This window comes from Poeciliopsis prolifica, unplaced genomic scaffold (genome assembly GCF_027474105.1).
Source record: "Poeciliopsis prolifica strain line A6 unplaced genomic scaffold, Auburn_PproV2 SCAFFOLD053, whole genome shotgun sequence".
Classification (NCBI taxonomy): Eukaryota; Metazoa; Chordata; class Actinopteri; order Cyprinodontiformes; family Poeciliidae; genus Poeciliopsis; species Poeciliopsis prolifica.
Genome location: NW_026562428.1, coordinates 770,465 through 798,440, shown reverse-complemented (window position 1 = coordinate 798,440; position 27,976 = coordinate 770,465). Strand labels below are relative to the sequence as shown.

General features: G+C 40.5%; 2 protein-coding genes and 21 non-coding genes across 23 annotated transcripts; 2 read left to right on the top strand and 21 right to left on the bottom strand.

Annotated features, from left to right (window-relative positions):
* The first annotated feature begins 237 nt into the window (after positions 1-237).
* Positions 238-4,772, top strand: LOC129378660 (uncharacterized). The gene is made up of 9 exons (XM_055059050.1): positions 238-401; positions 1,705-1,860; positions 1,958-2,003; positions 2,081-2,187; positions 2,259-2,357; positions 2,563-2,744; positions 2,821-2,878; positions 3,239-3,301; positions 4,560-4,772. The coding sequence occupies exons 2-9, from the start codon at positions 1,711-1,713 to the stop codon at positions 4,770-4,772; spliced, it is 918 nt and encodes a 305-aa protein (XP_054915025.1). The 5' UTR covers positions 238-401; positions 1,705-1,710.
* A 2,496-nt stretch (positions 4,773-7,268) lies between these two features.
* trnac-gca (transfer RNA cysteine (anticodon GCA)) lies at positions 7,269-7,340 on the bottom strand. Its single transcript has one exon. It is a non-coding gene; the product is annotated as a tRNA-Cys (tRNA).
* Positions 7,341-7,579: 239 nt separating this feature from the next.
* Positions 7,580-7,651, bottom strand: trnac-gca (transfer RNA cysteine (anticodon GCA)). The gene has a single exon. It is a non-coding gene; the product is annotated as a tRNA-Cys (tRNA).
* A 217-nt stretch (positions 7,652-7,868) lies between these two features.
* On the bottom strand, positions 7,869-7,940 carry trnac-gca (transfer RNA cysteine (anticodon GCA)). The gene has a single exon. It is a non-coding gene; the product is annotated as a tRNA-Cys (tRNA).
* Positions 7,941-8,186: 246 nt separating this feature from the next.
* trnac-gca (transfer RNA cysteine (anticodon GCA)) lies at positions 8,187-8,258 on the bottom strand. Its single transcript has one exon. It is a non-coding gene; the product is annotated as a tRNA-Cys (tRNA).
* A 217-nt stretch (positions 8,259-8,475) lies between these two features.
* Positions 8,476-8,547, bottom strand: trnac-gca (transfer RNA cysteine (anticodon GCA)). Its single transcript has one exon. It is a non-coding gene; the product is annotated as a tRNA-Cys (tRNA).
* A 255-nt stretch (positions 8,548-8,802) lies between these two features.
* On the bottom strand, positions 8,803-8,874 carry trnac-gca (transfer RNA cysteine (anticodon GCA)). The gene has a single exon. It is a non-coding gene; the product is annotated as a tRNA-Cys (tRNA).
* A 246-nt stretch (positions 8,875-9,120) lies between these two features.
* trnac-gca (transfer RNA cysteine (anticodon GCA)) lies at positions 9,121-9,192 on the bottom strand. Its single transcript has one exon. It is a non-coding gene; the product is annotated as a tRNA-Cys (tRNA).
* Positions 9,193-9,409: 217 nt separating this feature from the next.
* trnac-gca (transfer RNA cysteine (anticodon GCA)) lies at positions 9,410-9,481 on the bottom strand. Its single transcript has one exon. It is a non-coding gene; the product is annotated as a tRNA-Cys (tRNA).
* Positions 9,482-10,037: 556 nt separating this feature from the next.
* trnac-gca (transfer RNA cysteine (anticodon GCA)) lies at positions 10,038-10,109 on the bottom strand. The gene has a single exon. It is a non-coding gene; the product is annotated as a tRNA-Cys (tRNA).
* A 248-nt stretch (positions 10,110-10,357) lies between these two features.
* trnac-gca (transfer RNA cysteine (anticodon GCA)) lies at positions 10,358-10,429 on the bottom strand. Its single transcript has one exon. It is a non-coding gene; the product is annotated as a tRNA-Cys (tRNA).
* Positions 10,430-10,637: 208 nt separating this feature from the next.
* trnac-gca (transfer RNA cysteine (anticodon GCA)) lies at positions 10,638-10,709 on the bottom strand. Its single transcript has one exon. It is a non-coding gene; the product is annotated as a tRNA-Cys (tRNA).
* A 247-nt stretch (positions 10,710-10,956) lies between these two features.
* trnac-gca (transfer RNA cysteine (anticodon GCA)) lies at positions 10,957-11,027 on the bottom strand. Its single transcript has one exon. It is a non-coding gene; the product is annotated as a tRNA-Cys (tRNA).
* Positions 11,028-11,235: 208 nt separating this feature from the next.
* Positions 11,236-11,306, bottom strand: trnac-gca (transfer RNA cysteine (anticodon GCA)). Its single transcript has one exon. It is a non-coding gene; the product is annotated as a tRNA-Cys (tRNA).
* Positions 11,307-11,550: 244 nt separating this feature from the next.
* On the bottom strand, positions 11,551-11,622 carry trnac-gca (transfer RNA cysteine (anticodon GCA)). Its single transcript has one exon. It is a non-coding gene; the product is annotated as a tRNA-Cys (tRNA).
* Positions 11,623-11,869: 247 nt separating this feature from the next.
* trnac-gca (transfer RNA cysteine (anticodon GCA)) lies at positions 11,870-11,941 on the bottom strand. The gene has a single exon. It is a non-coding gene; the product is annotated as a tRNA-Cys (tRNA).
* Positions 11,942-12,188: 247 nt separating this feature from the next.
* trnac-gca (transfer RNA cysteine (anticodon GCA)) lies at positions 12,189-12,260 on the bottom strand. Its single transcript has one exon. It is a non-coding gene; the product is annotated as a tRNA-Cys (tRNA).
* A 206-nt stretch (positions 12,261-12,466) lies between these two features.
* Positions 12,467-12,538, bottom strand: trnac-gca (transfer RNA cysteine (anticodon GCA)). Its single transcript has one exon. It is a non-coding gene; the product is annotated as a tRNA-Cys (tRNA).
* Positions 12,539-12,783: 245 nt separating this feature from the next.
* Positions 12,784-12,855, bottom strand: trnac-gca (transfer RNA cysteine (anticodon GCA)). Its single transcript has one exon. It is a non-coding gene; the product is annotated as a tRNA-Cys (tRNA).
* A 209-nt stretch (positions 12,856-13,064) lies between these two features.
* On the bottom strand, positions 13,065-13,136 carry trnac-gca (transfer RNA cysteine (anticodon GCA)). The gene has a single exon. It is a non-coding gene; the product is annotated as a tRNA-Cys (tRNA).
* Positions 13,137-13,382: 246 nt separating this feature from the next.
* trnac-gca (transfer RNA cysteine (anticodon GCA)) lies at positions 13,383-13,454 on the bottom strand. The gene has a single exon. It is a non-coding gene; the product is annotated as a tRNA-Cys (tRNA).
* A 206-nt stretch (positions 13,455-13,660) lies between these two features.
* Positions 13,661-13,732, bottom strand: trnac-gca (transfer RNA cysteine (anticodon GCA)). The gene has a single exon. It is a non-coding gene; the product is annotated as a tRNA-Cys (tRNA).
* A 3,816-nt stretch (positions 13,733-17,548) lies between these two features.
* On the top strand, positions 17,549-27,848 carry LOC129378781 (collagen alpha-1(VIII) chain-like). The gene is made up of 3 exons (XM_055059283.1): positions 17,549-17,769; positions 24,409-24,703; positions 25,057-27,848. Exons 2-3 carry the CDS (start codon positions 24,412-24,414, stop codon positions 27,000-27,002), a joined length of 2,238 nt encoding a protein of 745 aa, XP_054915258.1. The 5' UTR covers positions 17,549-17,769; positions 24,409-24,411; the 3' UTR covers positions 27,003-27,848.
* The last annotated feature ends 128 nt before the right edge of the window (positions 27,849-27,976 follow it).

The window sequence follows — 27,976 nt, the reverse complement described above, 5'->3', positions numbered from 1 at the left end:
ATTTTTTTTTGTAGTACTTCAAGCATAGTATCAATCAAATTTTGCATCAAAACAATTTCAGTTTCATATTTAAAACTGCCTGTACAAACAGTACCGACTCAGAGAAATGAAATATCTACTCTGAACATTGTTACACTAATTTGATTTTGACAAAACTAGATGAATTAGAGAACTAATGAGTAATGCATATGATTATAATATGTATCGGACATGTGATCCGACATCAGAAAATGTAATTGATTCTACATTTCAACAAAACGTTCATTTTAACAAAGCTCCTTCACAAAGAATTGTTACAGCTTAAATTTATTTTTTTTAATAGGTTGATCATTCAAAGCAAGCCAAAGCCAGTCACAGAAATATTTGTAATTTCTGTAGTGACAAGGAATTCTTGGCGTTTGGTAGGTAACTGGTATTTTGTATTATGTTGTAATGACAATAAATTTATTAATTCATTCATAAATGAAGTCACCATAACAATAAAATAACTAAACAGAATGGGGGTGTGGGTTAAAGATAATGCAGGAAGTGTTCACTTGAAGCTCCCAAGGCAGCCATATTAGCTTCCTATATTAGCAGTAGCATCTCCATAAAAATTAGGACTTTAGTAATGACTGCTTGTCTCAGACTCACCTAAGACAACATTCAAACAACCCAGAAAGTCTCCACTCATCATTTCTCTTTAAAGATTTCTTTCTTTTTTGAATAAAACAGGGGAAATTGGGTAGCTGGGATGCTAGGAGGTAACAAGAAGTAATATGGCAGCACTAACAACGGACCAAACCCGTGTTTCAAATCAAGCTTCAAGATAATTTATCAAACTTCAGGCGCAAAATAAAATGTACTACAGAAATATGAAAGCATTAAACTCGCCATTGGGTTAGTGTTTGCCTCCATGGCGCCAACCTCAGTGATGCTGTTATTTCTTCAATATGGCGGCGGTGTCTTGTGATTGGCTGGGTGTTGGAATCTGACATCCATTGCTCATGTCTGTGACCGGAAGTAACCTCGTCATTTTTAGCAGCGAATTTTTAGACGCTGAATTGAGTGCAGGTTGGATTTGAGGATATTGAAAATATTGCATTTGAATTTTGAAAGTTTACATTTTTATATGCTGAATTTTTTTAACGCTGAAAAATTAAACTGGAAAAATATGTACCCTGAAAATTTTATCACTTTGAAATAGGAATGTGAATTTTTTGTAACATATGAAAATTACAACCATGTACAAATAATGACACTGAATTTTTGTTTAGGTGAAAAATATATTCGGAATCTATTTTAACACTGAAAAAGTAAACACTAATATACAACATTCAAATTTCAGAGGCACTTTTTATTCAAATCCTGATGACACATATTTACTTCCATAGTTTTACCTTTGTAAAAATACACTTTCAATCACAGTACTGTTCCTAGCTCATTCTCAAAAGGTTTTTCTGTGCTCTGCCTCCATCTGGTGGCCAAAAACAGAACAGCAGGCCGCTCTGAATCAGCTGAAAGCAATCATGAGGTGATAGCTGACTGACAAAAGTCAGTCGTGCTGCTATTTATGGTGACTTGTGGAAGTTCTCAGCAAACAACTAGAGGAACCAGTAAGTTTGAAATGTAAAGTTTTACCCTTGGTTTATGTTGCTGTATTTATCCAAAGTCTTAGAGCTTGAGTTCGGTGGTACTGTTGTTTTTGTTCCTTCCCAAAAGCAGAAAAAAATGGAAGAGGGTCTCTTTGAAGTTGTACTGCGCAGTGCAAATCACATCCCATCAGGTCGCCAGCTGCCCCGCACTCCTCCTATGATGAGTGTAAAGAAACATTTGGATTTTGAGGATGTGGAACCTGTGATGCCGAACAGCAACGCAAAGGTGCATTGCTTGCCCTACAGTCAAGCAATGACTTCACCAGTTATTGCTTGTCATTACTTCAGCTCTCGTGACTGACTCAACTCTTCTCTCTTCACAGGCAGATGGAGATGTTAAGGTGTTTGGTTGTAGCAGTCTTAAAATGGGTAACTTGACTCTTGGATGTCCCTCTTGAAATAAATGACCTGCCTTCTCACTACTGCCTCGTTGTGTTTAAATTTAGAGAACCCTTATACTATGCTGAAGGGCATGAAGGGGTACCATCTCACTCCTGATGACCTAAACTTCATCAGAAAAAAGGCAGAGGAAGAACATGTAAAAAAGCTTCAGGTAGTTTTGGTCTCTGGCAGAAGTCTGTCACAGGTGAATCGTCCTCTCTTGAAGAGTGAAACTGTCCACAGGAACAACTGGCAGAGACTCAGGCCCTGCTGAAAATGGAGGTGAAGATGTTGGAGCTTGCACTTGTGTCTAGGGCGACGACGCAGGCCACCTTCAGCCTGGTAAGGTTTTCTGGATTACAGTGTGCAACGGCTTCTATAAGAATGTTGCTAAAATGTCCACAAATTAGGCATTCAACACATTTCAATTGTGACAATAACTTTTAAAGTGCGTCAATGTTGCCGTAACTAGAGGGACAAGTTGGAGCTCTAACATAGCCGGTCCTTGTCCACGTTGAAGAATAAATTCCCATGTTTTCCCCTTCAGATCCCGTCGAGTGACGATCTGGCCAACTGGGCCAAACTGGTCCTGAGAGAGACCTCACCTTCTGACTTCACACATCTGGATACAAAGTCACTTCTGGCTCTCATCAAAATGGAAGAAATCCAAAGATTAACTGACCAAAAAAAGAAAGTCATTGCAGTGATGGAGGCAACTGCTGCAGAAACGTAATGCCTTCAACGAAATGCCTCTTTAAATGTTTACAGTGAGACTCCCGTTTAAAATGACCTGGAAATGTTTAAGGTTCAAGAAAGAAGCTGAAGAGAGAGGCCATCTTGAAATGCAAGTTGCCAGTGAGGAGGTAAGAAATGCCTTTTACCTGGGTTGTTGCTCCCAAGGATACCCGTCAGTCGTAGAGGTTGACGTGGTTAGCATTGACAATGGCGTTCCTTTAATGTACTCTTACACTTCTACAGATTAAAACAGTGAGTGGCTATTATATTTTTACCTGGCAGACCTGCACCATCCCCATTTTTTAGCAGCAAACAACTTGCCAAAGGTTGGGAGGAACATGGATCTGGTGATTGGTTTCTGCTCGCCATAGGGCAAGAAATGAGAACCAAACAGCCACTAACTCAATTGACTAATTGTTTTGCTTGTAACCTGATTCTGCTGAAAACATTTCCATTTAACTGCTGTAGTAAACCATTCTGACTTTCAGCTGAAGATTCTGGAGCTGATGAGAAAATTGACAGTTCTGAAATCAGACCTCCTCCAGCAGGAAGTTAGTGCTTTTACAGTGCTTGTTTCTCAGTTGAATTGTAACGCTGTGAAATACTTATTCTGTATTTTCTTCTGTAGACAAAGGTGAAGAGTTGAAGGAGGATCCTGAAAAGCCCCAACCTGCGAGTGGTGAAGGACGCCATCAGCAACGCCAAAGGAAGGCTGTTAAATCGCGTGTTGACAAAACTGCATGTAAATCGAGACCAAAATCCACCAAGAATGAGGAGAGTGTTAACGTAGTTCAGCCAGGATCAGAAGTGTCAAAACAGAAATCTGGAGCAGGGAAAGGAGACCCAGTGAAGCTGGTAAAGATAAGAGAGAGAAGGGAACAGAAGGCGCCAGTGAAATCCCAGCAGCCTGTGGCTGGACTGAGGCGATCCAAACGCATCGCTAACAGAAGCTAAAGCTAGACCAGCTGTTTGAATTGGAGGCTGTATTACCTCTTTTATTTGGAGGAGTGTTAAACTTTAATATGCATATTTAAAAAAAGTTGTTTTTTTTTTTATTAAATAGCTTTCAACTTTTTTTGTTCTCCAGTATCATTAAGAATCAAGTTTGCTACTTCTGATTAGCTTGCCAAAAGCCCTCGGCTAACTCAGTGTTGACTGTATTCTGTGATGGAGTGATTTTAATTTTCAATTTTTGTGCAGTTCTGATTGGGCCACAACATTTAAATTGCTGGCAGCCTCACAAATCTGAATTGACTTTGTTTGCTAGCTGTGCTTCTTCTGGGTTATATTCTAAGGTTGATGTGCTTTGCATAGAAAGAAAGTGTGGATCTGTCCAACTGGTTCATATCTTCCTTGGCCAAGAATTTTATTGTATGTTTTCTTGCCTATCTCTTGGGTCTTAGGTCTGTTGGGTTTTATTTTTAATTTTGAGTTTTTTCAACATATCTTTGTCCTCTTAACTAAATGTCTAAATAAAGAATTTCTGGAATCTGTAGCAAGAGTCTGTCAACACATAACATCAATGTCATACTGGCTAGAGGTACACAGTCTCAATCTGTCTACTTTTTAGTTGAAAAATGGCCTGATTTTCATTTATTCTATCAGGATGCTTTATTGTCTGAATAATTTTGGGGAAGAGGTTTGGTGCAGCATATTCTGTTTTACAGCGTTGAAAATGAACATCATCGTTTTATCTCAGTTTCCGAAGGACAAGAATGTCTCCAATTGGTCACCAGACAGTCGACAAATATCCGTGTGACCAAATTATTTAGTTTCAGTCTATTTGAGCTTTCTGTCTCCCTTGTGAAGTTTCTGTTCTGTTTTGCTTGGAGTCTGAAGCAGGACGGCGCGCTCTCGGCAACTGCCAAGGAAAACCGAGTGAGCAAGAACGAGACTCAAGGAGACGCGCGTGAGAAACTGTGCCAGCTCCGCCATAGCCGGGCAGAGAACATGCAAGTGGCTCCAAGTCTCAGCGTGGAGGCAAGGTGTGAATCCCTCGACCGTGTTCGATGCCAGTTGTAATGAAATTCCAAACTGGGATTGGAACGGAGCCTCTAATGTGGTTCCCAACTTCTCAGCCTCGACTGTAAACATGGTGGGAAATAAAGTCTTGGATTTAATCATTTTCTTATCCTTCTTGATGTAAATGTTAAGACCTCTCACAAACGTACCAGTGTAACTTTCAGCTGGTTTTGTTTTTGAATTTTGAAAATCGGTTGCAGTCGAGTTGAGCTTGGACTTAGTAACTTCACATTCTGGGTTGGTTGTTTCACACCTCATTTGTTGGTTCGTAGCATGCTTGCAATTTGCTCACTTTCTTAAAGAGAGCAACAGACGGGAGAGGAAATGGAACTGCTGTGTAAACAGTCTTTACCCTTTCAAAATAAGAGCATGCATACCTGACGGGTGAAGTCAAATTTGTTGACGGTTGCAAAACGTTTTGACGGTCAACCAAATGTTTTCCTCTGCTGATCATTGGTATCATCTCTTAACTGGAGCTGTCGGTTTCATAGAGATGCTCCAAATTCAAGACTTTGTATAGTAAACAATTTCAGACCAAAATCACAACAGAGTGAAGCAGAGCTCTGGAACTTTCTCCGCTCCAGTCAAAGCAGCGTCTTTATTATTTTGGCCTGAGTTACTGGCAAATTGCTCTTTTGGCTTCTGAAAAAGTGCATCAAAGCTGGACAAACAGGGTGCAGACAGAACCACGCTGCTCAGGAAGTGCAGGCTGCGTGTCCGTTTCTTTCCTTTTCTAGTCTGGCTTCAGTCGTCTTATTATTCTGTCAGTTTTGGCCTGGCTGTTTTTTTTTGGGGGTGGGGGGGTTGTTGCTTTTTTTCCTCTAAATGTTTTTTGGAGTAACAGCCTGATGCGAGATGGGTCGTTCAGGAACTCGACTAGAATTTACACAACACCGGAGGTTGCCCAGTTCAGACCAGTGAACGTCTGAGTGGAGAATGGAGGTGAAATGTGAATATAAACGCGATTTGCAGGAAAGAAAAATAATAATTCTGCTTCTTTTCAGGTAACCTGAAGATGCATTCGGATGCAAGCCAGGAAGATTCTATGTTTAATGTTTATTCATTAATTTGATGCAGCAGACTCTGTAAGTCATGTCCAATTTTTTTTGTGCCAAGTTTTCAATCATTCATATTGAAGCCAAATTGTCTACGCCTGTACAACTGAAGGAAGCCGGTGTTAGTTTACCCTGCTTCTAAGAGGAATGTCTTTTTCAGCTTTTGTTACTTCTGGCTGCCTTCAGATTGCTGTTTCTGGACGCTTGCGCGTAAACAGATGTTAATGAACACATTTTTCTCAATTGTCGAGGAACTGCCTTTGCATCACATCTGAGTGTGGGTTTCATTAACTCCGCAATCAGCAGAATCTGGGCTCGGCTTTCGGTTTCTAACGCACGCAAATTGCACAAATGAGCCTGTTTACGGGCTGAAGGGTAGACGTGAAGCAGCTCTTTGTGGCTTCACTGCACACACATGCGGGGAACTGTTCAGCTTTTTACTGTCGAATTCAAAAGACGTACCGTTTCTGGTTTTCGACGCTTCTCAAAAATACTTGAAAGAATGTTAAAAAATGTTTAAGCCGTTCAGAGGATGGGGCCAAAATACCTGTGGTTCGGTTCTATTAATAGTTAAAATAAAGTGCATGCCTCATAAAGGACATGGTGGTAACGTCTCACCACCCATTGCCGTGAGACCGACGTGACTTGGGGGGAGAACAAGAATCCATCAATCATGTCTGTAAATATATTAATTTGTCTGGATGTTTCAAAGACTGCAGAGAAAGGTTGGCTCTCTGCTTTTCTTTTTTTCTTAACATATATTGTTTCACACATTTCGTTGTATTGATTACAGCATCACAAAGCTGTTTCTTTGGAACAAACTGAACCCATTTTCACTGAAATTAGGAAGATCCCAGGGAAGAAAAGGAAGAGCATGAGGCTGGAGGGGTTTCAGACTGCATTTAAAAGCCAACATGTCTACATTTACATAAAACTCAGTGAGCTGCCACAACCTTTTTATTTTTGGTCCGAGGAGGAATAACAATTTTAACAATTGTACAGATCGTATTTCTTCAATTCCCTGGGTGGGAGATATTTACAGTTATGTTCAAAGTCAACAGTGTATTTGCTCCACTAATATTTTCCAAAAAATTTTATTTACTTATCAAGTTTGGAAGTTCAGACATTTTATTTAAATATGCACTTCCGATTTCTCTTCATTTGTCTGACTGCACTTTCTTCCATTGAGTTGGATTTCTCCAGTAGAATGAGAACCGGGCTAGCCATGGTGGAAGAGTAAAGTGTGACACATCGATCAAGGCCTTAGTCCTTGATGCAACTGTCACAGGTTTGAGTCCTGGACTGATGGATTTTATTGCATATCTTTCATTTCTCTCAAACACACTTTCCTGTTGGCGTGTCCAATAAATTTTAAAGGATTTAAAGACTTGTTGTCAAAGCCCATCTTCATTCAGACCAAACAACATGCCAATGAGAAACGAGAGGGCATCCGGATTTGAACCAGCGACCTCTTGATCTGCAGTCAAATGCTCTACCACTGAGCTATACTCCCTTTAGTTCAAGGACCTCCACATTCCTTAGCATCTTCACAGAGATCTCTGTCCCGGCATGTAAAATATTAGTAGATATGATTTATTTCCCTGTTCATCGACAGGTTTAAAACTTTAAAGTCCAGAAGCTTAGCACATGAGGTGTATTTAACCCTCACTGCCCAGCATTGTGTCAGGGAAACAGGATTTGAACACTAGTTGTCAAAGACCATATTCATTCAGACCAAACCAACGAGAAACAAGGGGGCATCTGGAATTGAACCAGAGACCTCTTGATCTGCAGTCAAATGCTCTACCACTGAGCTATACCCCCTTACATTAACCATGCTCCATATTCCCTGGTATTTTCATACAGAACTTATTCTAAGAATGTAGATGAACACCATTTGGTCAAAATTTGAAGGTCTACCGCTGAGCATGTGACCCACAAAACCATACAGCCCAGGATGGTGTGAGTGTGTCAGGATTTAAACTCTTGTTGTCAAAGCCCATCGTCTTGCAGACCAAATCCAATATACCAATGAGAAAGGAGGGGGCATCTGGATTTGAACCAGAGACCTCTTGATCTGCAGTCAAATGCTCTACCACTGAGCTATACCCCCTTGTGTTCAATGATGTTCATGTTCCTAGCATCTTCACAGAGATGTCTGTCCCGGCATGTACATATTAGTAGATATGATTAATTTCCCTGTTCATCAACTGGTTTAAAACTTTAAAGGTTTTCGGCTGAGCACATGAGGTATATTTGACCCACAAAACAATACTACCTAGCATGGTGTCAGGATTTAAAGGCTTGTGGTCAATGCCCATCTTCATTCAGACCAAATCCAACATACCAATGAGAAATGAGGGGGCATCTGGATTTGAACCAGAGACCTCTTGATCTGCAGTCAAATGCTCTACCACTGAGCTATACCCCCTTACATTAACCATGCTCCATATTCCCCAGTGTTTTCGCACAGAACTTATTCTAAGAATGTAGATGAACACAATTTGGTCAAAATTTAAAGGTCTACCGCTGAGCATGTGACCCACAAAACCATTATGCCCAGGATGGTGTAAGTGTGTCAGGATTTAAACTCTTGTTGTGAAAGCCCATCGTCTTTCAGACCAAATCCAACATACCAATGAGAAATGAGGGGGCATCCGGATTTGAACCAGAGACCTCTTGATCTGCAGTTAAATGCTCTACCACTGAGCTATACCCCCTTTAGTTAAAGGACCTCCACATTCCTTAGCATCTTCACAGAGATGTCTGTCCCGGCATGTAAAATATTAGTAGATATGATTTATTTCTCTGTTCATCGACAGGTTTAAAACTTTAAAGTCCAGAAGCTTAGCACATGAGGTGTATTTAACCCACAAAACCATACTGCCCAGCATTGTGTCAGGGAAACAGGATTTGAACACTTGTTGTCAAAGACCATATTCATTCAGACCAAACCAACATACCAATGAGAAAAAAGGGGGCATCTGGAATTGAACCAGAGACCTCTTGATCTGCAGTCAAATGCTCTACCACTGAGCTATACCCCCTTGTGTTCAATGATGTTCATGTTCCTTAGCATCTTCACAGAGATGTCTGTCCCGGCATGTACATATTAGTAGATATGATTAATTTCCTGTTCATCAACTGGTTTTAAAACTTTAAAGGTTTCGGCTGAGCACATGAGGTATATTTGACCCACAAAACAATACTACCTAGCATGGTGTCAGGATTTAAAGGCTTGTGGTCAATGCCCATCTTCATTCAGACCAAATGCAACATACCAATGAGAAAGGAGGGGGCATCTGGAATTGAACCAGAGACCTCTTGATCTGCAGTCAAATGCTCTACCACTGAGCTATACTCCCTTACATTAACCATGCTCCATATTCCCCAGTGTTTTCGCACAGAACATATTCTAAGAATGTAGATGAACACAATTTGGTCACAATTTAAAGGTCTACCGCTGAGCATGTGACCCACAAAACCATTCTGCCCAGGATGGTGTAAGTGTGTCAGTATTTAAACTCTTGTTGTGAAAGCCCATCGTCTTTCAGACCAAATACAACATACTAATGAGAAAGGAGGGGGCATCTGGAATTGAACCAGCGACCTCTTGATCTGCAGTCAAATGCTCTACCACTGAGCTATACCCCCTTGTGTTCAATGATGTTCATGTTCCTTAGCATTTTCACAGAGATCTCTGTCCCGGCATGTAGATATTAGTAGATATGATTAATTTCCCTGTTCATCAACTGGTTTAAAACTTTAAAGGTTTTCGGCTGAGCACATGAGGTATATTTGACCCACAAAACAATACTATCTAGCATGGTGTCAGGATTTAAAGACTTGTGGTCAATGCCCATCTTTGTTCAGACCAAATCCAACATACCAATGAGAAACGAGAGGGCATCTGGATTTGAACCAGCGACATCTTGATCTGCAGTCAAATGCTCTACCACTGAGCTAGCTAGTTCAAGGACCTCCACATTCCTTAGCATCTTCACAGAGATGTCTGTCCCGGCATGTACATATTAGTAGATATGATTAATTTCCCTGTTCATCAACTGGTTTAAAACTTTAAAGGTCTTCCGCTGAGCACGTGAGGTATAATTGACCCACAAAACAAAACTACCTAGCATGGTGTCAGGATTTAAAGACTTGTGGTCAATGCCCATCTTTGTTAAGACCAAATCCAACATACCAATGAGAAATGGGGCATCCGGATTTGAACCAGAGACCTCTTGATCTGCAGTCAAATGCTCTACCACTGAGCTATACCCCCTTTAGTTAAAGGACCTCCACATTCCTTAGCATCTTCACAGAGATGTCTGTCCCGGCATGTAAAATATTAGTAGATATGATTTATTTCCCTGTTCATCGACAGGTTTTAAAACTTTAAAGTCCAGAAGCTTAGCACATGAGGTGTATTTAACCCACAAAACCATACTGCCCAGCATTGTGTCAGGGAAACAGGATTTGAACACTTGTTGTCAAAGACCATATTCATTCAGACCAAACCAACGAGAAACAAGGGGGCATCTGGAATTGAACCAGAGACCTCTTGATCTGCAGTCAAATGCTCTACCACTGAGCTATACCCCCTTACATTAACCATGCTCCATATTCCCGGTTTTTTTCGTACAGAACTTATTCTAAGAATGTAGATGAACACAATTTGGTCAAAATTTAAAGGTCTACCGCTGAGCATGTGACCCACAAAACCGTACTGCCCAGGATGTGTAAGGATTTAAACTCTTGTTGTGAAAGCCCATCGTCTTTCAGACCAAATCCAACATACTAATGAGAAAGGAGGGGGCTTCCGGATTTGAACCAGCGACCTCTTGATCTGCAGTCAAATGCTCTACCACTGAGCTATACCCCCTTTAGTTAAAGGACCTCCACATTCCTTAGCATCTTCACAGAGATCTCTGTCCCGGCATGTAAAATATTAGTAGATATGATTGATTTCCCTGTTCATCGACAGGTTTAAAACTTTAAAGTCCAGAAGCTTAGCACATGAGGTGTATTTAACCCTCACTGCCCAGCATTGTGTCAGGGAAACAGGATTTGAACACTTGTTGTCAAAGACCATATTCATTCAGACCAAACCAACATACCAATGAGAAAAAAGGGGGCATCTGGAATTGAACAGAGACCTCTTGATCTGCAGTCAAATGCTCTACCACTGAGCTATACCCCCTTACATTAACCATGCTCCATATTCCCCAGTGTTTTCGCACAGAACTTATTCTAAGAATGTAGATGAACACAATTTGGTCAAAATTTAAAGGTCTACCGCTGAGCATGTGACCCACAAACCGTACTGCCCAGGATGGTGTAAGGATTTAAACTCTTGTTGTGAAAGCCCATCGTCTTTCAGACCAAATCCAACATACTAATGAGAAAGGAGGGGGCATCCGGATTTGAACAGAGACCTCTTGATCTGCAGTCAAATGCTCTACCACTGAGCTATACCCCCTTGTGTTCAATGAGTTCATGTTCCTTAGCATCTTCACAGAGATGTCTGTCCCGGCATGTACATATTAGTAGATATGATTAATTTCCTGTTCATCAACTGGTTTAAAACTTTAAAGGTTTTCGGCTGAGCACATGAGGTATATTTGACCCACAAAACAATACTACCTAGCATGGTGTCAGGATTTAAAGACTTGTGGTCAATGCCCATCTTTGTTCAGACCAAACCAACATACCAATGAGAAATGTGTGGGCATCCGGATTTGAACCAGAGACCTCTTGATCTGCAGTCAAATGCTCTACCACTGAGCTATACTCCCTTTAGTTCAAGGACCTCCACATTCCTTAGCATCTTCACAGAGATGTCTGTCCCGGCATGTACATATTAGTAGATATGATTAATTTCCCTGTTCATCAACTGGTTTAAAACTTTAAAGGTCTTCCGCTGAGCACGTGAGGTATAATTGACCCACAAAACAAAACTACCTAGCATGGTGTCAGGATTTAAAGACTTGTGGTCAATGCCCATCTTTGTTAAGACCAAATCCAACATACCAATGAGAAATGAGGGGGCATCCGGATTTGAACCAGCGACCTCTTGATCTGCAGTCAAATGCTCTACCACTGAGCTATACCCCCTTTAGTTAAAGGACCTCCACATTCCTTAGCATCTTCACAGAGATGTCTGTCCCGGCATGTAAAATATTAGTAGATATGATTTATTTCCCTGTTCATCGACAGGTTTAAAACTTTAAAGTCCAGAAGCTTAGCACATGAGGTGTATTTAACCCACAAAACCATACTGCCCAGCATTGTGTCAGGGAAACAGGATTTGAACACTTGTTGTCAAAGACCATATTCATTCAGACCAAACCAACGAGAAACAAGGGGGCATCTGGAATTGAACCAGAGACCTCTTGATCTGCAGTCAAATGCTCTACCACTGAGCTATACCCCCTTACATTAACCATGCTCCATATTCCCGGTTTTTTCGTACAGAACTTATTCTAAGAATGTAGATGAACACAATTTGGTCAAAATTTAAAGGTCTACCGCTGAGCATGTGACCCACAAAACCGTACTGCCCAGGATGGTGTAAGGATTTAAACTCTTGTTGTGAAAGCCATCGTCTTTCAGACCAAATCCAACATACTAATGAGAAAGGAGGGGCATCCGGATTTGAACCAGCGACCTCTTGATCTGCAGTCAAATGCTCTACCACTGAGCTATACCCCCTTTAGTTAAAGGACCTCCACATTCCTTAGCATCTTCACAGAGATCTCTGTCCCGCATGTAAAATATTAGTAGATATGATTGATTTCCCTGTTCATCGACAGGTTTAAAACTTTAAAGTCCAGAAGCTTAGCACATGAGTGTATTTAACCCTCACTGCCCAGCATTGTGTCAGGGAAACAGGATTTGAACACTTGTTGTCAAAGACCATATTCATTCAGACCAAACCAACATACCAATGAGAAAAAAGGGGGCATCTGGAATTGAACCAGAGACCTCTTGATCTGCAGTCAAATGCTCTACCACTGAGCTATACCCCCTTACATTAACCATGCTCCATATTCCCCAGTGTTTTCGCACAGAACTTATTCTAAGAATGTAGATGAACACAATTTGGTCAAAATTTAAAGGTCTACCGCTGAGCATGTGACCCACAAAACCGTACTGCCCAGGATGGTGTAAGGATTTAAACTCTTGTTGTGAAAGCCCATCGTCTTTCAGACCAAATCCAACATACTAATGAGAAAGGAGGGGGCATCCGGATTTGAACCAGAGACCTCTTGATCTGCAGTCAAATGCTCTACCACTGAGCTATACCCCCTTGTGTTCAATGATGTTCATGTTCCTTAGCATCTTCACAGAGATGTCTGTCCCGGCATGTACATATTAGTAGATATGATTAATTTCCGTGTTCATCAACTGGTTTAAAACTTTAAAGGTTTTCGGCTGAGCACATGAGGTATATTTGACCCACAAAACAATACTACCTAGCATGGTGTCAGGATTTAAAGACTTGTGGTCAATGCCCATCTTTGTTCAGACCAAACCAACATACCAATGAGAAATGTGTGGGCATCCGGATTTGAACCAGAGACCTCTTGATCTGCAGTCAAATGCTCTACCACTGAGCTATACCCCCTTACATCTATCACACTCCATATTCCCCAGTGTTTTCGCACAGAACTTATTCTAAGAATGTAGATGAACACCATTTGAAGGCCTACCGCTGAGCATGTGACCCACAAAACCATAATGCCCAGGATGGTGTAAGTGTGTCAGGATTTAAACTCTTGTTGTCAAAGCCCATCGTCTTTCAGACCAAATCCAACATACCAATGAGAAAGGAGGGGGCATCTGGAATTGAACCAGAGACCTCTTGATCTGCAGTCAAATGCTCTACCACTGAGCTATACCCCCTTGTGTTCAATGATGTTCATGTTCCTTAGCATCTTCACAGAAATGTCTGTCCCGGCATGTACATATTAGTAGATATGATTAATTTCCGTGTTCATCAACTGGTTTAAAACTTTAAAGGTTTTCGGCTGAGCACGTGAGGTATAATTGACCCACAAAACAATACTACCTAGCATGGTGTCAGGATTTAAAGGCTTGTTGTCAAAGCCCATCGTCTTTCAGACCAAATCCAACATACCAATGAGAAAGGAGGGGGCATCTGGAATTGAACCAGAGACCTCTTGATCTGCAGTCAAATGCTCTACCACATACAGTTCTGCAACTGTGCATTACAATCACTTTTGAGAAGTTTTTGTTCAACTAATAACTGCTGCCGTAGTTCAGAGCTCACCTGCAACAGTGAGCTCTGAACTTCAGGGTGCAGGGTTTTGCTCCACTGGAGGTACATTTGTTTTTTGTTTTTTGTCTGTGCCACTCTGAACTGGCATACAAGTTCAATAAAAGTTGGGCAAGCTCTTTATAATACTAATATTTTTGCACTGTGGTACATTGTGCATTGGCTGTGCAGGTTCATATATCCATAATGCAAGGGAGTAAAAGGCATTCCAGGTTAACAAGATTTTATCCATGTCTACAAGACACAGAAAGGCCAAAATATTATTGAGGTTTTTTTATTTACATATAACTAAGAACATACTGTGGCTGGAAGGTAATGTTTTTTTTTTTTTTTTTTTTTTTGCTGCCATTACAAACAATTATCCATCTCCCAAAAGGGTTCTTGCAGTTCATTCAGATAAATGACCTCAATGGAATGGATAGAGCAGTGCAAACACATCTTGGGTCAGTTTACATGACCCAAAAAAAAAAAAAAAGATTATGTCCAAAAGAGTTCCATTACATAAAGCTGGAATGCATGTTGCTCTGAACGAAAGCTGTTCCCGTTGTCTGCGGCAAACAGCAAAACGGCGTGAAATAGGCAATAATTCCTGGTCTGCTGAAGCTAGACCATTGCATCACGCTTGAAAAAACATTCAAGCAGAAAAGGACACACAGGACGACAGCCCTCCACGCCGTCATGAGTCCACATTCCACATCTTGACATATTAACGACGCAGCGGGCAGGCAGAGAAAGAAAAGGGCTCTTATGAAGAAGAGGCGGTCTGCAGGAAACGTCGGTGAAGGTGGTTGGCGCCCTAACGACCCTTTTCCTGTGATGTCACGTGGAACTGGTGAGCCTTGGTTTTGCTGAGTAATTGGTCTGACATCACTGAAGGCAAAAATAATGAATAAGTTACTCACATCTTTGCAAGAACAGGTCTGCTGTTAAAATCTTTGTAATAGTTGATTCTAGTCCATTTGGATATTAATTTCACAGAGTTTGCAACAGATGGAAGATGGAACATGTAGTACTTCTCTGCTGAGTAGGTTTTGGTGAATGGGAATTAAAATGTGTGTTCTCATTTTACTTGATGATTATTATTCTTAGCAGCAGCAGTAACACAAAACAGCACAAAATGGCAATTTTGAACATTTTTTGACCTTTTCTGATTCCCTCAATGTTCCTCCTCTCTTCAATACTAGATTAGATATTTTTTCTTAGTTTTTTTGTCAAATTATTGGATTCTAGAACTCTACTGACACAGAAATATGCCAAATCCTCAGTGGTTTACCATGTTTGAAGGAATTAAAAGCAGATTGACTGGAAATCTCTAAATATGAAGCTGAGATGTTGTGAAACTGAACAGTCCCACCCTCAGGTTTATTCCCACCTTCACCTCGACATATGTCATGTTACCTAGCAACTGTGATGGCAATAAACACAAAAAAATGGAGCTTAAAATTTTGCTGATTTTTATTACTAATTAAACCTTTTTTTATTAATAAGCGAATTAATTATGAAAACATTTTTCCCCAAAAATGTTATTTATAAATATGTCTGTGAATGATAAAAGTCTAACAACACATCTGCTTAAAGCTTTTGTGTTTCATACCACCAAGTTTTAGTATGCGACACTCTGACAGGGACATTCAACTTGCAACCCAAACTTAAAGCAGCCTTCAAGACGAGAGGATTAGAAAAACTCCAGAGTGCTCAGCAGCTCAGCGGCTCTGTTCCTGGAAGGAAGTTTTATAGACAGCGATGACTGACGTCTGTTTTGACTGGGAACATAATAATCCCAGTTCGACCTCGTCACATGCCCACAGCTGTAACCGATACTTTGTTTGCATTGTTTCATGCGATGACATCATGTAACTGCAGTCTGGACCTGCATTGATGGCAAACGTCGCCACAATGTGTCGGGAAACCTTTAAAAAGGATTAGAGTTTCAGCATGTGAAACAAATTTTAGTACCCATGCACCATGCAAGACTTAAAGAAGCGGTTGTAAATTTTATTTTTCTGTTTGTCAGATCTACCTTATCTTTTGAAAACAGCAATTTAGCAACAGAGAGAGTCGCCTACTTTGGAGATTTCTACATTATTCTCGCCTGTTTTGCTGATTTTGTTTTCCATAAACATACAGGATCTAAATTACTAGATAGTGGCATAAATCCTGATCTAACAACACGAAAAAGGTTGACTGTACAACATGAAACATGGACTTAAAGGAATATGTGAGTTTTTTTTGGCGCTGAAATGTAAATAGTAGACTTAAATGAACAGGGATTCAGGATGTGGACTGGTATGAGGTCAGTATTTCCATGCAGCTCATTGCTTGTTTTCTGCTGGGAAAACAGAATTAAATTCAACATAATAGCAGCAGAGATCATTTCTAAAATATTTTGGCGTCATTTTAAGCAAAACTAACTCTGAATGCCACTTTCTGTCTGAATATCGGGTCAAGCTTTGGATTATTTGCTTAGAAATGAGTTTAACAAGTGCAGGTTTGCTCCATGAAACCAAACGTTTGAATCCCATGAAATCAGCCAGGAGAGAAAAAAAAAACAACATGTTTTCTCTGAAAGCAGCTCCTGCATGAGAACGCCTGGCAGAACCAAAAATAGCAACCCAATCAAAAGAAGGAGGAATTATTGTTCAAATGCGAACCAGCTGTTGGTAGTGTAAACGTTCGGTCCCCTGCCTCTGCTCGTTACTTTGATGCAAAGAATTTGGATGAAATCTGAAGAAACTCCTGATTTTCTTAAGTTGCGCATGGTTCCATTTCTTTGTTCATTTAAAGAGACAGTTCATCCAAAAACTAATTTGAATGTAGTTCATGCATGCAATTTATTCTGTTTTAAAAAAAAAAAAAAAGACAAAATTTTCTTTATTTATATTGAGCCTTAAAGACATTTTTATGCATTCATATTTTTTTGATTTTGCAGACATCTTGGTTTAATAATAACCGCTAGCATACAGATATGCAGAAATAAAGAGATGGATGTGGATGTTAGCTTGTGCAGCGGTTTTTAGGAGTCTCAAAGATTCCTAGATTTAGGCTGTGGTACCTATAGATGCCAAAAGCAGGGACTAATCTAAACTGTAACTGGTGGTCTCATATGTTTTTTCAGAAAATATTTAATTTGACCCGGCTGAGGTGTTTTTTATAGAGTGGGATGGTTTTATGAAGTCTTATGGATGTACTGTAAAAGCCGCAAAAGCCTCCCTTCCCAGCTTGAATTTGACCTCAGCAAACGCCGGCTAACCAAAGTCAAACCCTGCCTTTAAATCTTTCTGCATGTGAAGAATGCACACAGAGGTCCAAGTCAAACGAATATCTTCCTCCTCATCGTGATATATAGTTGGTGCAGCTGGTTGGGTTTCCCTTTTTCTTTTTCTTTTTTCTTCTTTTTTCTTCCCCCTCCTCCTCCTCTTCGCTCTCCTTCACTGCTGCAAACATAATGTTCCACTGGCGGTTTTCTCTTGTTTTCCCCTCACTTTACTCTTGCATGGACAGATCCAGTGCTTCTAGTCTCTCCGCGGGTTCTGACCCACCCACCTGGAGATAAAAGCCAAAGATTTTCACCCGAGCTGCTGGAAAGCGAACTCCTCGGAGCTCGGCGATACTCCCAACGCCGCCGCTGCAGCCACGGTCGAAGGTAAGGTCATCTGTCACCACTTCCACTCACGGATGGGATTGTCCATCGCGGATGCGTTCACTCGAATGTTTGATTCAGGTTGTTGTTTTTTAATAGATTTTTCATGACTTTAAAACGCAGTTCTGGAATCAAAGAGGAAACGGTTTGTTGTGGAAGCTTTTGCATATCATATATGACATATTTCTTCATGCAGAGAGAAAAAGGAGTGAAAATCCAGGAGATCCACCTGGGAAGAATAACTCTGGGTTGTGCTTGTTAAAATAAATGAGCTGTGCAGCATCTTGACAGGATTGAGCACAAGTTATGGCTCAACATGTTGGGATTGTTGCTCCGCACATCTGTCAGCAGCACCGCTGGAAAAATGTCGACGGGTTTCTGGTTTTTAGCAGCGTGAAGAGGAATTGAATTTTCAGGGCAGATTAGAGGAAAACAATTTCAGTTGTGAGCTGAATTCTTTTTGCTTTTTAAGTGATAAAACAGGATCTGTGGAATTTAGCAAATGGGGCCTGAATTCTGCTTCTTTTCCCTTTGCTGTTAAAACATCGGGTTTGGGCTTTATACTCTTATGGATAGTGAAGAATTTCTTCGGTTCCAGCTGAAGAACATGCTTTACTATAACAAGCTTCACAGAATGTACAGTATTAGTTTCTTAACAGCTCTTTAATGGAACATAAAACCTGAAAGCTCTGGATTGTAAGAAATGTTTTTTCGGGTTTTCACCAAGCCAAAAAAGGAAAAAAAAAACTCTTATATTTCATAAACTGTTGGAGATCTTGTAGGACTCACAAATAACGAGTTTTTCTTCTACTTCGGTAACATTTTGTTTCTTAAGATACTTTTTTCCTTGTCTTTTTTTTCTGAGACTAAGTGGAGAACATTTGTTCCAGAGCTCTAAACTCAATCCTATTACATCGCTCTGTTTCCTTTTTGGAAGAGAGCACGAATCTGTAAAAAAAAGAAAAATAATAATAAAATCCCTTTTCATCCTCAGCTCTCTACCAGACACCTAAATGTTTTGGGTCAACACCGACTTTAATCTGTTGATGTTCTCACATAAATCCTGTGTTCTATCTCAAGCCGCCACCATGTGTCACCGGGTTAACTCTGTGCTTTTTGGTGATACTCTATGTTGTTTAGCGGCAGATGTTTTTGTGCCATTTGGAGTTGCGAATGAAAAGTCTTTTAACAACTGCCTATCAAACTCGATTCTTAGAATCCGGAAAAACCCTGCCATTGAAAGGAAACACTGGATTTTGGGGGGAACTTGAAGGACATTTGTTCGGTTTCCTGTCAGGAATCCGTTTCAGTGTGGGTCACAGGTACTGCGCGTTTCTGAGGCGCATCGCACTGCCTGAAGCTGGTTGCATTCCGCCGTCTGCAGTCTGGGTTCTGGCATCACACGAGCTCCAGCTTTCCAGCTTCTTATTAGACGCTGCTGCTCAGTTACTTACAGCCGTACATGCGAGTCCAAACAGTCAGCGGAGCGACCACCGGATGCAGACGAAAAGCTGTGTGACGGGATTAGGAAAAAATTTTTATTTTTATTTTATAAATGAGCAAACCCTAACTCTAACTCTAACCCTATTAGTGCAGTTATTGTGCTCGAGAGGTACATTTGAATATATACTTTTGAAGTTTTAAAACGGGGTCACCATTTAGGGCTCTGGCAGGATCAGGGAAACCTGTGAGGCTGCCCAGCTGGGCTCTGCATATCATTATATTTTTATTTTTCTAACACATCATGTTTGGTAGTGTGTCACCACGTGAATGGACTTACTTTCACAAGCAGTGCGTAATTGCGTTCACCGTGACGCTCACTTAAACACCCTCAAAGTGTCTAAACTCAAGAAACCCGTCTTTTTTCTTTAACTTCAAACCTGAGGGCAGTGTTTCAAATGTGCATGGTCAGCAGTTACCAGATCTCATCACCATTTCTCAAGAATGAAACTTGTCTAAATTGATGTCATATGCAAATCCTAAAGGTTCTTCAACAAAGTTAAAGTCTGGTTTCCTCTCGGGTTTTTCACCTCCCCAACAGAAAGTATTTGCAAACCTCGGAGAGGTTGTGTGTTCACCACCATGCAGATTGTTCCAAACATCTCCCCAAACAACAAAATGACCTGCAGACTTCATGGCTGCACTTTCACTGCAGGTCCACTTTTATTCACCGCTACTTCAGCTGCACATACAGTTGCAGATTTATGGCAACGTTTTCTCCAAACCCTAACTAGACAGAGTTATAACTTTTATAAACTCTTATTCAACTGCAAAACAACCTGGAGAGAAGGAAGAGGGAGAATCATATTTTAGCTTTTAGTGACAGCTTTTATAGTTGGATCTTGTAACAGACTGAATTTTTTTCAGTCATGAATTTTGCGATTACTCATAAAAGGCTTCATTCAAGACGATACAAACTTGAATATGTACATTGTGCTCCTGAGCGAAGGAGTTGAGGCATGCATGTAAAGTGAAATCACTCAAATTCAAGGTAACGTTTAACAACCTGACCATTACTTTTTAGTGTCTGCCTCATTCGAGCTCTAAATCATCCTCTTTTCTGTCCTACTTTCTTTTCTTTCTTGGTCATTTTGACCCTCCACAACTCGTGCTGTTCAATGTGGAGATCACCAGAGGGCGCTAGCAGACCCTCAGAAAGCTTGAGGGAAGCTGAAGGGGGGGAAAGCTCAATTTAAAGAAAGTAGCCAATAAATTTTATTTATTCATCATTTTATTTATAGCCCTGCGGCAGAATGGCAACCGTCGTTCGCTGGAGCAATGTTTTGTAACATTGTCTTTGTGCGAACAAAGCTCCTTTAGGGGTCATGACGTGGAAAAGCTGGTGAAGCCAACAATATTTTCATATTCATATTCTGAAGCTGCATTGCTGATGCCCTCAGATTGAAATGTGGGAAATCTTTTCAGGGAATTTGTGGTTTGGTTACGATTAGATTGGAAAAGATGTGATTCATGCAACATAGCCTCCCCAAATGAGAAACAAAAACGCAAAGATCATTTTTCCTTATGCCCCCCCCTCAGTTTAGATAACCATAGCCAGATGTTTTCTTTCCAAAGTTAAGTAGAAGTAGGTCCTCATATTATCACCAAATGGTTGGAGGAAACACCGATCGGGCCTTGCTGGACGAAAACTCTTGATGACTGGACTGAAATAGGAATGCAACATCAGTGTGACTTGGTCACAAAGTTGCAAAAAGCAGATTGCTGTCAAGCTAAAGTCTGTGCTTACAGATGTGTTCAGTGTTTTGTAGGTGTGAGTGGCCATAAAATTCTTGTAGTATCATCATACTACAAGATGATGGTATAAATTTACCCTAACCACAGACAACATGAGGTAACTGCTCTTGCTCGAAATGGAAACGGCAGAATTAATCTCACCACTGCTAAACCAATATAATAATAACAGTTTTAACATTTATTTATTTAGATTTTCATGCAAAAATCTTGTGGTCTGTTTTATCAGCTTGTTTTCCAAAACAGTTTCAAGAAGCTTCTGTGGTGTGAAAATTTACAAAACAAAATCAAAAATTTTATTTATTTATTTTATTTTTTTTTTTTGTAGTTTTTATTCAAAACATTCAAAATCTCCAGTAATGAGCTCCATATTTAGTACATCTTCAGGCATTAGCCGTTTTGACTCGTATTCACAAAGCTGAGGAAAGGTTTAAATGCACCAAATTCCCCAGTGGAGTCTGTGGTTTTAGCATAGGATACATTATAAGATCTGGTTATTGGCCAAAACACTTTCATTGCTTACAAAAATATTCATCCACTGGAAGGGTTTTTCCACTTATGAGTCAGTGCAAATATGAAAAATAGCTGAAAAAATGAGGAATGTGGCAAAACCACCCTGCAAAAAAAAAAAAAATCTGATGGTCAAACTGAAGGCTCAGAAATGCAGACGCGCCTGAGATGTCGTTTCCTTCCTGCTGTGTGAGAAAGTGGAACATGTCATGAGAAATAAACTCTAATGTTCAAACTGGAGTGTGCAAAACTCAAAGCTGCTATTAACTGCGATCCACAGACATCAGATACTCTGTTTTGACAGTATTTGAGGGCTAAGAGGAACATTTTTTTCCCCAAATGATTTAAGTTTTTTGGGAGGGGGCGGGGAACCTGGGATGAAAATCGTAGCTAGACGTTTGGTGACTTGTGGTTCTGAACGCTCCAAGAGAAAAAGAGAAACTGTAAGGAAGATGGATGAAACTGCCTGATTTTCCTATATACTTTTTTTACTGACTTTCACTTTTTAAACTCTTGAACTGAATATATGGTCCAGAAGCTCTTAATACAAAGAAACTGAATACAGACATGAAGGAAAGTGGAATGAGAGGAAATCAACATTGAATTTCAAGTGATGGAACTACTTTGTATTTGAAAAGTGAACTATGAAGAGAGAAAAGAGAGAAGAGAAAAGCAGCTTGTGATGAACGTGGCTGTGGATTGTGGAAATAATGGCACAAATCTGGCCTTATTTGTTTGAATAATTAAGTATTCTAACAAATACAGTTATCATTCTCTGTTAGAAATAAATAAAACAATTCCAAAAATGGACTTTGGCGCCCTCTGCTGCAAGTTTAATATAACATCATATGTTATATGATCATAGGAGTTGAACACAAAGGTTTTGTCCTTTTTACACAATGATGTTTTTCAAATGTACATTTCTTTTCAGTATGACGAAAGTACCTCACAGATACTGAAAAATAAAATCACTTTTTTTCAAAAAGTAGGATATCCCCGGGCATTAACAACATCAATAATAACTAGAACATTTCAGAAGAAATTTAAACAGGTTCTGCCAAAGTGTGCCCGTCAATTGGAACCCAGCATATCTGATGCTACAAGTTAGCATCAGATGGCTGTGATTTTGCCTAACCCACACATTTTCCCTAACCCTAACCATTCAGAACCCTAACACTCCACATAGACTTTGCATATAAACCAGATTTGACCGACGCTCAAAACGTGTTTGATGTGAATGCTTCATTAGAATGTCCAGCTTCAATGGTAACAATGACATCAGCAATGATGACATCACTCTTTGATGCATGGAATGAATCTCCCTCTTGAGTGTAGCACACAGACTGTGCTTCCCGTTTCAGACTTCCAAGTTAAAAGTTATGAATCTTATACCTGAGCATTATAAAAATGATTTGAAGGCAGAATCAGCCCAGTACAGGTTCACATTCTCAGATAAGAGAATGGTATAAAGTTAACATTTCGGTACTGGAATTACACCGAAGATAAATTAGTTTAATCAAAGCATGTCATAAATATGTGTGCATGTACTCCATCTAAAATCCAGAGTATGCTAGTTAATTTTTTGTTTTTGCTTTTGCCACCAATAGATGATATGCATATAAGATATAACAGCACTATTCAGAGATGCAATGAGTTTATAGCAGCTGTTTCACCATGTCTGTATTTCTAAAGAGCAGCTCTGAAGGGCAGACTAAACTCAGAGCTGCTTCCACCGTTTTGTGTAAGTTAAACTTTTGTTTTGAGTCGAATTTGGCTCAGTTTTTGTGTCTGTATCATTGAATAGCTGTAAATGACCCTGATACCGAGGAAATGGAAAGATTGTCATTCCATATAGTTTAAATTGGGCCAAGAAATTGTAATAGTCATACACCAACTTTGTGGAGAATGTTATGTCATTCTATTGGAAACTGACATGCTATGAATAACCAAATAACAGTCAGAGTGATAACTTCATGTCTGTTTAGTTGCATAGAACATATTTCATGGTTGTTTTGAAACGCAGGATTTTAAAATATCTGCCACAAAGTCTGGAAATTCTGCCTGTAAATTGACTTTATAATGCAGAAAGACCTGTGAAAATAATGCCAATATACTGTAAAACAGTTGGAACAATTCCACCATTGTCACAGCAATGAAAACCATTGACCAAACACAAATGTCCTCAATATCCATAATACAGAAAATGTTTACATTTCTAGGTCCTGACATTAGTTTCATTGAAATATCTACCTACCTTATGTAAAAATATGTACTCACTTAAGGTTGATGTTAACTGAGATCATGTAAGAGAAAATATAAAAACTGAGTATAATAATAAAAAAGAAGTACATACAAAATATAAAAAGAAAACTAGCTGAGACAAAATGGAAAATTTAGTCCCAGTGATAATGTTAAATTGATTATGTTGAAATAATCTATGTGACGATATATTATCAAATAAATTGGTCAAATTTATTTTTGTTTTTATTTCTTGGATGCAAAATTAATTGAACTATTTATTTATTTCTACTGTTATTCCAAATTTTGACAAGATCAGTCCTCCATGCAAACTGCTACCAATATACAAGATAATATTATTAGAAAAAATTTTTTTTACATGTTTAAATGATTAAAGATTATATTCACCAATTCACAGCACTAATTAGATTATTTTATATGTGTACACATTGTCCCAATCCTTGAGGTACACAAGGAAAAAGGGGAATTCACATCCTGGTAAAATAGAGACTTTCTTCTTGTTTGACACTTGTGGCGCCAATAACTTCTGCTGCATGTTATAGTAAATTTTTTTACAAAATAGAATTTGTTGTTATTTGTGGCAAAAAAAAAGACCTATTTTTTCTTCCTCCTTTTCCACAGAAAATGATGGCTGTACCTCTCCGTTTCTTCTGCCGTGTTGTCTTTCTACTCCAGCCGTACGTAATGAACACAGTTGACGGGGGAGCGTATTATGGACCAAAGCAGCCGCAGCAGCAGCCTCAGCCCATCCCGCAGTACAGCGATGACTTTCCTCAGCAGCAGTTCCTGGGGAACGAGATGCCACATTCACCTTTCAGCAAAGGGATCCCGTCACTGTCCCAGTATGGAAAAGATGCTCCACAACTGCCCTTGCCTTTGCAAATTGGAAAAATGAGACCGTTGACAAAAGGCAAAGGTGATGTTTACACAAAATAAAAATTACTCCATTTATTCGTTTTTAACAATATACTTATCAGAATCCTAGTAAAGTTGCGTGTGGCGTTCCACAAGGTTTGGTATTGGGACCTCAGTTATTTATTCATCCATCCATTTTTCTATTGGTGAATTGGTGTGTGTACACACCACACACACACACACACATCTCAAGGCTAACCTAACCCCGAATTAAAATCAAGAAACACCCATAATCCAAACAATGACATAAATTGTAGTGGTCTACTAATATTTGATAAAAAATATTGAAGTCATTCGTTTATGTATTTGATTATTAAATCATGATCATGTATGTCTGTTTTCACTTATTCACAGGACAAACTTTCCCAAGGGGATCTAAAGGTCCTCCTCCTGTTCCTGGGGGGAAAGGTTTCACAGACGGACCTCAAGGCATTGAAGGCCCCCCTGGACCAGTGGGCCCACCAGGTCCTCAAGGCCCCCCTGGGCTTCCAGGACAGGGGATTCCTGGATCACCAGGAAAGCCAGGTCCCCCGGGTGCTCAGGGATACAGGGGAAATGGAAAACCTGGAATGCCAGGATTGCCTGGAAAACCTGGAGGCCCTGGATTGCCAGGAGCAAAAGGGGATCTTGGACCAATTGGTGGTCAAGGGCCAACAGGACTTACCGGGCCTCCTGGACTCCCAGGTCCCACTGGTCTCCCTGGAATTTCAAAATCAGGAGGTCAGGGGTTACCAGGACTGCCAGGGCAACCAGGAGAACCTGGCCAAAATGGTCCACCTGGGTTTCCTGGTCCTCAAGGTCTAAAAGGTGATAAAGGACTTGGTCTGCCTGGTTTTCCAGGTGTGAATGGACCTGGTGGGCCACCTGGTCCACCTGGGCAAGTGGGCCTCCCTGGCAATGGCAAACCTGGTCTGAATGGTGTCCCTGGACAACCAGGATTTCCAGGAAAACCAGGTCCTCCTGGAGAAGCAGGGCTGGTAGGAGCACCAGGTCAAAGAGGGCAACCAGGACTTCCAGGCATACCAGGGATAGGAAAACCAGGAAACGATGGTGTTAGAGGGTTACCAGGGTTCTCTGGAGGAAAAGGCGAACCAGGCCTTCCTGGTTTAATTGGACCACCAGGCTTGCCTGGTTATGGCAAAACCGGATTTCCAGGGCCTAAGGGCCACAAGGGACATGCTGGTCTTCCAGGACAACCAGGCCCAAAAGGTGACAAAGGTCAAGTAGGTCAACCTGGAGTTATTGGTCTAATTGGTTTGACAGGAATACCCGGGGCACCAGGGCCCACCGGGCCTCCTGGTAGTCTTGGCTTCCCAGGACAGAAGGGAGAAGATGGCACATTTGGCCCTAGAGGAAATCCTGGAATGAAGGGTGAAACTGGACCTGCTGGTCTTTCAGGACAGCCAGGTAGGCCAGGAGAGGGTGGACAACCTGGCCAAAGAGGATTCCAAGGGCCAATAGGGCCAAAAGGAGAACCTGGGGCTCGAGGTTCACCTGGTGCCCCTGGTACTGCAGGATTACAAGGACCAAGAGGAGAGGGAGGAGAGTCTGGAAACAAGGGCCAACCAGGCCCACAGGGGATACCTGGACTTACAGGACCAGGGGGACCAATTGGACCTCCTGGTCGTCCAGGACAAAAAGGTGAAACAGGACCAACAGGTAACCCTGGTTATCCTGGTAATGGGACCCCAGGTACCCCTGGTCAAATTGGTCCTCAAGGAAACCCTGGTCCCAGTGGTCCTTCTGGACTTCCTGGACAACCTGGCCCTCCTGGTCCTCCAGGTCCTCCTGGAATACCTGCTGAATCTCCTGACATTATTCAATTCCTCCCTCACACAGGCCCCTACAATGGACAAGCTCACAAAAAGCCAGGCAATGGAGTCGAAATTAATGGAATCAAGCAGCAGATTCCTTCATTCACCGCAAAACTGACAAATCCATTCCCTCTAGTAGGTTCCCCAATCACATTTGACAAACTTCTCCATAACGGAAATCAGGACTACAATCCTCAAAATGGTATTTTTACATGTAGTATACCAGGAATCTATTATTTCGCTTACCACGTCCACTGCAAGGGAGGCAACGTTTGGGTGGCGCTGATGAAGAACAGTGAGCCAGTAATGTACACTTATGACGAGTACAAAAAGGGTTTGCTCGATCAGGCTTCAGGAAGCGCCGTGCTCCCATTGAGAAAAGGAGACACTGTTCATGTAGAGCTTCCATCAGACCAGGCAGCAGGACTTTATGCTGGTCAGTATGTCCATTCCACATTTTCTGGATACTTACTGTACTTGATGTAATAAGTAGTAGGCCATTGTCATACATTGAAAGGGAAAAGTACTCAAGACTCAGTGTTTGTAGGCTAAGATAAGGGAATATATTTAGGAAAACTCAGTGCTTCCTGGTGTCAGTTGCCAGGAGTAGAAAATATTTAAATATATTTTGGTGCAATTAACATTGGTTTCACTTTTACATGTTAGCAAGAGGTGATAGCAACATGCTACCCTGAGTTATTAGTTGTCATATGCACATAATTTGCTGTAAACCTGTTCACCTAAATAACTGGTTAGCATCACTTTATTGATTTTACTGTATTCTGTGCACATTAAGAACATAACATATTAATTAAGTCATTCATTTATTCACAATTATACTGTCGACATATGTATTTTCCGTTGTCTGTATGTTTTGTATATAACTTGGCACATGCAGCTGGTAAAATATTAGTTTGGTTCAGTATTATATAAAGACATCAAACTGCATCTACATCCACAAGTTGACAAATTTTCCTACATGTCATGCACTCTTTTTTTTCTTGTTGTCATAATGATGATTATGCACTTCTTTAATTTATTTTATTTTATTTCCCCCCAACTACTGATTACTTGAATTTGCTTCATTTGTGTAAATGAATTTACTTCAAAAGTGTGACCGAAACAATGCGGAAGGCGAAAAATAATCTATTCAAAGACACATTTTTCAAGCAAAACCTGCCAGTTTTTCTTCATGTCTTCAAATGATGTGTGTCATTTTGGAATAACAATTCTTTGTACGTTTCTGTAGGCTTAAAGCGCCTCCAAAACATGTGAATTGTCTTGTGTTTCTCTGAACTGTGAGTTGGCGAAAGAATAAAGCTTTTAGGAGTCGCTCTGTTATGTTTGTTCACAATTATTCTCTTTGTAGACTTCAAGTGTATCAACTATTCCCAATACATAAATATTCCTCAAATGGAATACTTCTCGTTCGGTATTCCCAAGCTAAGCACGGTTGAGAT